The 10,949-nt window shown below is 45.6% G+C and overlaps 1 protein-coding gene across 2 annotated transcripts in view; it reads right to left on the bottom strand.

The window, feature by feature from the left end:
• Positions 1-1,402: 1,402 nt before the first annotated feature.
• Positions 1,403-10,949, bottom strand: part of LOC149327250 (uncharacterized) — a 65,641-nt gene continuing 56,094 nt past the window's right edge. The window contains exons 2-5 of one of the 2 annotated variants that reach the window (XM_089562908.1): positions 10,774-10,912; positions 6,854-7,018; positions 3,323-3,558; positions 1,403-1,787 (exon numbers count right to left, since the gene is read on the bottom strand). In XM_089562908.1, the coding sequence (XP_089419034.1) occupies positions 3,506-3,558; positions 6,854-7,018; positions 10,774-10,912 (357 nt within the window). In that variant the 3' untranslated portion in view covers positions 1,403-1,787; positions 3,323-3,505. The remainder of the gene's footprint in view (positions 1,788-3,322; positions 3,559-6,853; positions 7,019-10,773; positions 10,913-10,949) is intronic. The other variant, XM_089562909.1, reaches the window with a different exon arrangement.

Genomic DNA, 10,949 nt, shown 5'->3' with positions numbered 1-10,949 from the left:
GGCGTCAAAACAACAGGGCCATGACTGCATTTTAAAATTGTTATTTTAGGACAGATCAATTTTAGATATTGTCGTAGCAGTCATGGGTTGGAAGAGCATGGAGAAAAATATTCTTCAAAGGTCTTGCTTTCCTGGCAGTTTGTCCCTTGATGTACTCGCCAAGGCAATGTCAAAAGCACATCACAGGTTACTAAGGCATCTCTCTATTACCTTTAACAGCAAGGTCACAGTTCACCAACGTCCGAAACTTATGCGGACACGCCTTGATTAGCAGTGGAGTGATAGCGACTATCAGACTGATACTCTTCCTAATGGTGTTTCCTTTTTCTGGTGGAAGACTACACACCCATGGTAGCATAAAACGAGATATGGTAAAAATATGACCAACAGGTGCTGCCGAGGTGTCTTCTCTCAGTTTGCCGGGTACCATAGCAATGGTCCTTTTGCATGCGTCCTTGGCCTGCGCGATGCCAAATATATTTTCTCTGTAGAGGATGCCACCTGCTCGCCAGTAGGTTCGGTCTTCAAAGCTTTGCGGTGGCCCTCTGCAAGACAACTTCGACGTCCACGGGAAAGGAGGCGGGTGAGGACTTCGCTGTTTTGGAGGCGCCTGTGGGCGTGGACGCGGCCGTTCAAAGGACAAGTACGACAGAGCCAACGGCGGCTGTGACACCACTGCAGAAAATGGCGGTCGGTCGACGAGCGCTGGCAGTGCGCCGAATTTACCCGCACGCGGACGCCGGTGACGGGGCGGATAAGCAGGCCGCTGGCAACGCCGAGGAACCACCAACGAAAACGGTGCAGGGACGACTGCCTTCCTTCAGACCGCAACCTAACATCGTGAAGGGGCGGACGGCAGCCGATAAGCCTCTCTCGTAGGACGTCGAGCCCTATAAATGTGAAGGCGGCGGGACTTCTGTAAGCGTCTAGCGATATGCTAGGCGCAAAAGGTGAGCACCACGCTCCTAGCCCGCAGCGTACATCTAGGGCGGGGCCTAGATGGTTGTGCTCGTCCCGTAACGTGTACCGTGTAATAAGCATCAAGCTCACTTGTAAGAACACCTTTTATTTTTCCATAGAACAAGCCTTGTACATCTAGAACATTTCGAATTGTTTCATCCAATCCTCCAATCGATGCTGTACTTCGTTCTCTTGCATATTGTGGTCACGGTAACGTTAGTGTGTTTGTTGACATATTTAGTTCCATTTCTGCGGATATAAAGTTTGCCACACTCAGTGTTTTAAAGTCTTTTTTGCGCATATACCTCCTTTAGTATCTCCTCTGTCTACTTCATATGCCAAAGAATCGTTATTCTTGGCGGGTTTTTAGGCTCAGATTTCTAGAAGGCCATAAGCTTTCTTGCAAAACTTTGCTACCGAAGCATTGAATGAGATCGACTTTTGTGATCCGTTGGCTTCGCCACGGCAGAAGAGGCAACCGCTACTACTGAGGGCATGCTGAAATAATGGTATTATCAGACCATTGGCTCCTCAGACAAAATATCTTCGTGCTAGATCTTTCTAATTTATTTTCATGCCACTATTCTATTCTTAGATTGCTTATTGTTTTCATCTGAACATATACGCGCCACATTTGAAGTTATCAAGCGAATAATTTTGTTTCCAGATGAACAGAGGATAATTTGTATGTTTATTTTGCTCGAGAGAAATATTCATTTCAGGAAAGAAGCAGAAGTCGCCTTCTTTCGACTTAATTGTTCCTGTGTCACCAGGTGCTTTTCTTACCACATTACTGTCTTCATTCATGTTGCGGGAAACTAATCAATCTGGAAGCATAAGCGTGACAAACAAGCAGCAGTCAATAACAATGAATGAAACAAATATAGTTTGCTACAAAACTGTTTTCATCCAAATCGCCAAGCAATGTTTAAGGCGACTTGTATGCCTTGTTTCGTGACTGGGACTTAACACTAGATGCCCTTTAAATTATTGAAAATTCTGTGGTTTCAGAAGTTATAAATACAGCTAGAACTCTTCGGCTTTGTTTGAACATTGAACGCTGAACATTCCTGATGTCAGGATGTACGCTAGTAGCCTTGGCTGCGTTTCATTTTGGTTTATATATATAAAAGGTGACAGTCGCATCCTTTTGTCTTGCCAAGCAATACACGGCCCACACTTAAATATTAAGTTCCAACCCCGAATTTGAAACAAATCGAAGACCCGTTCATTATTTATTGGCACGAAAAGTCTTGGTTCAAAAAATATTTCCTTATAAGGAAGAATCCTCGAGAAATGATGAAAACAGAGAAAATCTATTGGAGTGTATAGACAATGCATGTGCTGTAAGTAACCCCGGCAACCCCTACACATTTTCTCCAGTGACGGTCGAAAATGCAACATATGCCGGCTACTAGTGCGCAGTTCTGATGTAGTCCTTGAAAATTCATTTACCTAGGTATCGCTTTTAGAGTGCCATGAGCAAAAAATGACAGAAAAATGAATGGAATAGGTGACTGGAAATGCCCAAAGCCTTCTCAAAATACTATTGCGGAGGCAAGCGCTGTTTGAACTTGTTACTGTGGCACGCTGCCGGCCTCACCGAACTAGAGCGGGATAAGGTTGCTGCGTAGATCAGTTTGCGAGTGCATATGTGATTGGGAGGCTCCAGTAAACGCAGACTGTTAGCTAGAACGCTACCTCTCAATGGAAATTATCTATCATGATCAAAACAGTGGTGTAAAAACTACTGTCCAGTGCATTCTAAATTCACCGTTTCTTCATTTCTGTGACTGCTGCCTGATAGTCAACTGGAGTGCAAAAATCAAACTGTTAAAGCCGCGTGAACTGCTCACGAACAACTTGCACTGTTTATTGTGGTACCGCTACCGCCGCATTATTGCAATCGCATCTTCTTCTACATGTCAGTTCATTGCCGTGTGAAGCCGCTTCATTCTCCCCCGAAAGTCCAGGGTTCTGCTTCTCGCTTTCTCCTATGCCTGTTTCGACATTCAAAAACAACACCTGACCATATGTGCCGCTACCCTTCTTATTGATTTATTCTTTTGATATTAATAGCTTGAAATTATTAGTTCACGCTTTCCAGTTCGCGCAGGATTGAAATGAGAGCCATTGGGGTTTTAGAATCCAAAGAGAATAACCTATTGAGCCGCTGACATGAATCTCATCAACACACAAGGCAAGTTGTCTGAAACGGCCACTAGGAAGTACACGTTGGGCAGGGACCCAAATGGCCCTATCCCACCTGGGCGCCATTCTTAAACAAAAGCGCACCAAGGCCAGAGTTTTCATATAAGGGAGAAATAGCCGTGTAATCAAAATATAAGTAAGGTGCTCTAACGTCGAGACAAGTCCATCCTGGGATGCGGCGTGGCAGCGGACGTCTCGTTGGCGACCGCGGCTGTTGTGACCTCCGTGTGCTTCCACTGAGACCCCCTGGCTCGGCGCAGTCCCCCGCCGAATATCAGCCCCAGGGCGAGGATGACGAAGGACAGCGCCACGCCGGCCACGCACAGGGCCGCAGTCACCCGCTGGTGCCACTGCTGGCTGCAGCTGCTCTCCAACTGCGGCTCCTGCCTGCCAGCGACAGAAGACGCCACAGCGACTGCTGGGTATTTCTAACGCTCACTTCATGCGTCCTACAGTGCTGGCTGCACTACGAACGCTGATCGATTTCACAATGTTCAACGTCCGCCCGAGTGTACTGAAGAGATAGATTGACATTTGACTCTTCTCCACTGCTTATGTCATTAGCTTATCTAAAGACACGAGAACCTCCATTATTTATCCCCGTTCTTACACCCTATCGAGCCCACAAGCTGATGCATCAAAAAAAAAAAAAAACTTAAGTGCGCGCTTACGCTCCTCCTTAAGGGTATGGTGCGACGTCGTTAATAGGCTAAAACAGCGGACTGGGGACCTCCTTGAGTGTCGCTACTCATACCTGGATTGAGTTCTCTCTTTCACCTTCACATGACGCTTAACATACCATAAAGAGCACAATGCGCTGTCATTAGAGATCCCTCCCTCGAAAATACTGCTTCAAACACAGGTGCCTGTTTCAGGCTGTCAAAGGTAGCTGTTTGAAACACAGCCACCGGTGCGGCTAATTAGACCAAGGGTGCTGTTGCCGAGCAGGCTCAAGGGACCAATCCTTAATTAACATCCACCTATCACGACTGGCCGGTTTTTACGACTTCACAAGGTCACTTGACCTAGGTGGCAGTTTGACCGCCTGCTTTTGCCAAAACGCTGACTCCGGGGTTGCAGCTGAATTCTATCGAGTAATATCGTAAGGAGAAGGCGTTAGATGAGGCAGCGTTGAAGCTAACATCTTTGTTGGTCCTTTGGAGATTATCGGAGAGCTTTCAGCGACTCGGAAAGTCGTTTTTTGTTGGCAGTCTTTCTATCACAAGGTATTTCCCCTGTCAAACGATATCGAAGAAATGGCGGGGGATTCATCATTTTAACGTTATTAAACTTTCTGTACCAATCAGCGCTGTGCCTGGCTATCATCCTCTTAGTTCACAGCATTAGCAATGCAAGGATCTCTCTAAAGGTGTAACGTCACAGTCGACGCTTGCCTCGCTGTTGGTAGTATTCACGCATTCTGCTGCTGCCTACATATACTTCAGTAAAAGGAGGCTTACGGTCCAGAGCAGTCACGCTATCAAGAACCCATGACATGCACCGAGTCGATCACACTTGTCTAGAGTGCTCGGACGGTGTGCTGGGGAGCAAATGAACTGAGATCTTTTCGCAGCTGATTTGCTAGCGGTAAGACGCTGGTGCTTGCGCGTTCACGTCTCTATTCAGTTGCTCTCCGGCGCAACCATTATCAATGAAAATCAATACTTGCTTCATAATTTCTCTTCATCCCCCCCCCCCCTTCCCAACGGTACCTTTCCAGCGCTCTAGACAAGTGTGGTCGACTCTGTACTCTAAGCAGATGCAGCACGGGCTGGTCCCGGCTTCGAAGAACTCCCACAATGGAATGCATCTTACCTATTGCTATCAACAAGTGGCTCTCGAGACTAAAACCTCTCCATGCTCTTGAACCATTCCAGTGCCCTCCATATGTGTTTATCCTACCTGGCAAGCAGTTTTATTCTGTTTTATAACTCCAATCCTGCTCTTTAAATTTGATCATTGTTGTTTTCTCAGTTTTGTTAAAAGGCTGCACTTTTTGCGAACCAGCTTTTTTCTGTCCCTCGCATGCAATGGAATAATAGAGATTAGAAAAAATAAAGGCGCGCGTACCAAGAAACTAGGTTATCTGTATGCATGCCCTTTCGCCTAAAGTGATGAGGCTAGTGTTGGCCGTTTATTCTTCAAGGAGACGTTAAAACACCTGTGTGGCTACGTGCTTCTAAATCTCTGTAGGAAGGAATATTTCTGTTCCTAGAAGCTGCATGTGACGAGCTCGAAACTGATGAAGCCGAAAATACCTCCTTTTGGAGTAAAAATTACAGCTAAAAATTTAGAGCATGTGAAACAAAGACGCGTAGTTTGACCCAAAGCCATGAAGCTGAACATATATGCTTTTTGCGCAGGTGAAAGTTCCTCAAAAATCTAGCTGTAACGTCATCTCTGTCTGTTGTAACAGAATCGCTCTCTTCCCTTTCGAGCATGGCTCCCCTACGCGGTGTTGTACTAGCAGTCACTCTCCGTAGCGTACAGGTATTAAGAACACGAAGCACTAATAGAAACATCACGACAGAGGCGTGAAACGTGAAGATTGCATGCGCCCCTAGCATTGTTTATCACCACGACAAAGGCGCAAGAAACAAGCGTGTGAAAGCACGTGACGGAGTTCAGCCAATGGGAAGGTTGAACGTCGAGGGTATGCGCAGGGAAGGAGGACTGTTTAATTTTTATGCTGGCATTTAGTTTTCTTTGTTGGGATGGTTAAATACAAATTTTATTAACTGCAAAAATATTCCGAGTACTGCGTCCTACGCTCTTTGCCGCCGGGTTCGAATGCTGAGTGGCTGTCCTGACTGGCGTGTTGTGCATTCCAATCCCATCCGTTGTTCCCCACGTAGCCGCCATTGCAGCTACACTATAGCTTGTAAACAACTCCTGCTAGTAGTTAGCACGGCTAACTTCAGTGACGTTGTTCACCAAAGGTTAGAAAAAGGTGAGCGATAGCTTTTGCAACTTCTTAAAGGAGCGCACCACTAATGCATGTGCTAGAGGACAGCCCAGGGACTTTGGATAGCCGTCGCTCCATGCCAGTTCCCTGCAAATGTTGATGCTTTCTGTTCGGCCAGCGCTGCGGCTCCGGTAGCCATATCTATTCCAAGCCCACTGGCGTGGAGAAATAGAATGCGGTACTCTGAAAACAAATCAGATGAATGTACAACAAAAATGTCTGCAGCGCCACCTCGAGAGTCGGCGTTCCTGCACGTATGCGCAGCGCATGCTTACTCACAAAATAGCAGCCAGCGCACTTGCCTCCCTCCGACATCGCGGTTCTTACTACTTTTTGGTTGTCATCCTTCACTAATCGCCTCGCGTAAGATAAATTCTTTAATACAGAGCGCTTTTTCAGCAGTACACTGCGCGGAGTCTGTCTGCAACGCAGCGCGTGATTCGCCGCCCGAATTCTTATCAATGCTCTTCACAGTATAGGCTGTTCAAAACTTCGCAGTGATGCGGAAAGAGTGGTTTTCTCTGCTACTTCAATTTATTAATAAAGTTTGAAATGAGCTGATCTATTGGGACGCGTAGGTATTTGTATAATGCAGCAAAACACAATAAAGTGGGATCAGTCAAATGCATGCAGAAATTTGCGCTCCTTCTTCCGCTTCCCACATAAAAAGTTATTCAACTGCGCCGTGCATAGCGCATCTTGTTCAGCGGCACTCACACGTGGTCCAGAGGGTTCCCACCCGGGTTAAGGATGCGTGGCGGACTCTGCGCCGGAGTCGCGACCAGCACCGCTGGTACCTCGGCAGCGCCCCTTTCAGGGTCTTCTGGGCGGAGGCCCTGCTACTGGTGGTCCCCCGCAGGCACCCGCTGCGCCGGCATAGCCCTGCACACGGTAGAAGTGCAGAAACGGATTCAAGCTTTAGGAGGAACTTGCGATGCGCTAAATCTCACTGTCCTACTAATCTAAGTACATTATCTTCTAGTTTACTGTTTGTATATGCGTGCGTGCGCGCGTGTGAGTGCGTGCGCGCGTGCGCGCGCGCGCCCCATTTGCCACATGTAACTGAGCAATAAGTTTTTGCTTCTAAACCGTCTAAGGGAGCCCTTAAAGCACCCCTAAAGACTTAACTGCGGCAAAACGTGAGAAAAAGAGCCCACCTTACTTCATACAGATTCAGAGCTTAGAATCAGAGATTGAGAATTTTTCGCTACGCTTTTAAGGAACAAACCACCTGTGCCGGGTTACTTTTAGAAAAGAATGTATGTATGTATGTATGTATGTATGTATGTATGTATGTATGTATGTATGTATGTATGTATGTATGTATGTATGTGTGTGTATGTATGTATGTATGTATGTATGTATGTATGTATGCGTGTGTGTATGTATGTATGTATGTATGTATGTATGTATGTATGTATGTATGTATGTATGTATGAATGTATGTATGTATGTATGTATGTATGTATGTATGTATGTATGTATGTATGTATGTATGTATGTATGTATGTATGTATGTATGTATGTAGTATGTATGTATGTATGTATGTATGTATGTATGTATGTATGTATGTATGTATGTATGTATGTATGTATGTATGTATGTATGTATGTATGTATGTATGTATGTATGTATGTATGTATGTATGTATGTATGTATGTATGTATGTATGTATGTATGTATGTATGTATGTATGTATGTATGTATGTATGTATGTATGTATGTATGTATGTATGTATGTATGTATGTATGTATGTATGCATGCAAGTATGTGTATGCGTGTGTCTAGGAAGCAGCATCTTTCGTTGGTCATGTTCAGTAATGTCTGGGTGACGAAATAAACTGCGCGCTTCACCAGCGCGCAGCAAGAAATCAGTTGCTCATTTGTAGCCTCGGTTAACACTCCCTCAGCGTGCATGCTTACAATGACGCATTATTCCTGTGCGGAACTCAAATCAACGTAAAGTTTTTACTCAGGCAACTCCAATAAAAATAACCGGTTTCCATGCAGGAATGTAATTGTTTAGACCGGCAGTTTTTAAGTGTATTGCGTTTACTCGCCGCGCCTGGTGGCGAGTAACTGTGCAACACATTGTTATTACTGTTTATGTCACCTAAAACAATGTATAGTTATATTTCTTGTATGATAATTCATTCAATGTTTATATGCCGGGAAGTGCACTGTCCCTGGCATTATATAGACTAAAGCCAGCTTAGCAATACAAGGTACTCTAATTCACAAAACAAACCCTTCGCATTCGCCAGCTACAGAGAAACCAGACAAATTTATAGTTGGCTCCCTTAATTTTTGAAATATCAGCATAGTAGGGCCTTTTGCGAAAGGGTGTGGAAAACAGTTGTAATGCTAACTTACACCTATTTTCGTAATGCCGTCGAAGTGTTGAAATGAAAATACTGTTATCGATTAATTTCAAGAATCCACCCACAATCCCACGAATTGGTACGACAAATTTGCTTTTGCAACGTTGATTTTATATTTTTATTTCTCATTTTCTCTTTTAGAATTAAATTCCTTTTTCGCTTTTTTGTTCCGCTGCTGCGCCGGCGCGTGACTGTCAGAGGCCTAGCTCTGTATGGTGCAGGTGGGTGGTGGTTCGCAGTTATGGAGACGCAAATTTTACCTGTCGGCGCTCGGAAGCCGCGGAAGGTGCTTTCTCCGGCGGGTGCTTCTAGAGGGCGGAGGCTACACACTCGCATAAATAGCGGATTCTACTGCTACCGCAGTGAAATGCTGTGCGATTGCTGTACGGCGCGCTGTCAAGAAAGGTCAACTGCCGAAGCGTCAGCATGTTTCCAGCAGGTGATTACAAAGACCAATTTTTTGCATGACTGGCATTCTTTATTGCACAGCTGCTGGTGTCCATGCATGCCCATTCTTTCATTCTTTAGCTATAATACGATCATCATGCGGGCAGACAGCTCGGCTACGTCACTAGCTAAGGAGCCGTGTTCACCGGGTATTATAGCGACAGCAGTGAAGCAAGAAGTAAACACAATAGGGCTCAATGAGGTGAAGTCATGGCCATATGTACCCTCAGCCTCCCACGAGGTGTTGGGCACATTACAGCGGGACCTGTTATAAAGAGCCACTCAGCTAGAATGCTCACGCGGCCCCGCATTCTTTGCGCGCCGAAATTGCGTCAATGCTCCACGCGTTCATTACGCGCGTGTAGCCCCTTCGTCGTGTGAGCGGCTCATAGCCGAGAGTGCGCGGGGCACTTGTAGGGCTGCGCAAAGGAAGGCCTTACATAACTACCCGGAATGTGGACGCGGCTGATAGCTTCGATATTCGTACTGTGCGACAACTGATTAGTGTATATTATGGCAACGAAAACCAAGCATTGCGAATGTGGCGATGAATTGGAGTTGCGACCAAACGCTGTTCAACAGTTAGCGTATGGATAAGCTTTAGTTTCACGGACTACTGTAAGATTCTGATGACCATACTTGAAAATGAGAGCCATGCTTTAAATTATAATTAAAATAATCCCAAAATACTAGACCTATGGACTAGCAAATACATGCAATATAAAAATAAATGCTACGTGTTTATGACAGTGTTCGTTCAACTTCAGGATTTACACATGAAATGTTAACAGTATGTTTTTCACCCAAAGCACCCAAACAAGCGGCGCGCCATTTGACGCTCCTCAGTATGTCACGAAGTAAAATATGCGATGTAAAGGGCTGCTTGTTTGAATGCGATGGCTTGTCTCTCAACGTTCGCATTCGGCACATGTGCAGAATAACAGCGTCCTGAGCTGGAAGCTAAGGGAACAGCTATTCTTGAAATGCACTGCATGTTTCAGGGACAGTTGGCTGCGGATCTTTTTACATTGTTTGCAACGCTTCCCACTTATAATTATCGTACAGCAATAAATTTCTCTACGTCATGACGTGCGCACAAACAGCACTTTTCCTAGCAAGTCCAATCTGGTCCTTAAATGCGATACGTGTCATACCTATGTGCATGTAAGTGCCAAAACATGTGGTGGGCAGAACAAACGTTCCTATAAACACACAGCGTGCTTAGAGTACGAGACAGTAGCCATGACCCTTTAAGCACAACTCACGCTGCTGAATGATGCTACCTTGTTCTTTATTGTACAACTCTCAAGATGAAAAAAAATATTACAGGAAGCCCGCACCCAACCAAAGTTTATCGCAGGAGAACCAATTGAAAATAAAAGAAAAGAGAGGGAGGGGGGAGGCAACGCTCAAGAGAAACTTTAGGAATAACCAATTAGAAGAAAAAAAAGGGACAAATGATAGCCGGGCAAACGTGATTTTTAGGGCAAAGCGCCCTAGAAGCAATAAGAATAAAGAAGGACGAAGTGAAAATGAAACTTGGATGGGTCCAGCCTGCCCAAAATCTTCAGACATACTGCTAGGGGGCCAGGAGGAGGGAACGTGCGGGGATCTGTCCCACTAACCTGCTTGCCCACTCGTAACAAAGTGGTGAACTCTTATCTATGGCTTGCTCGAAGGTCGCTAGACGCAAACTGGCCACTGGACAAGAACCACGTAGAACGCGTTTCGAACAGCCTACCCCTAAGGGTGAAATAATACCATGCCGATGGAACAGCGCACTGCGTTCCAACTTGTCATTACTCACACGACCTCCGTGGAGCCATACCCAGAAGTGCCCGAACAGCCGCTGATCGACATGGTGCCCTGGCAGTGCGACCCACCGGTTTGGCAACTCTTCTTCTTTCTTTGAGCTCTTGCGCAGAGAAATCCGACGAGGAGCGGCGCTGCAGAGACGGTGAAGATTGTACACTATTGTAAAAT

This window comes from Amblyomma mixtum, chromosome 10, assembly GCF_055824585.1.
Source record: "Amblyomma mixtum isolate Tamu chromosome 10, ASM5582458v1, whole genome shotgun sequence".
Classification (NCBI taxonomy): Eukaryota; Metazoa; Arthropoda; class Arachnida; order Ixodida; family Ixodidae; genus Amblyomma; species Amblyomma mixtum.
Note: the sequence above shows the minus strand (reverse complement) of the source record. Positions and strands in the feature narration are given on the sequence as shown.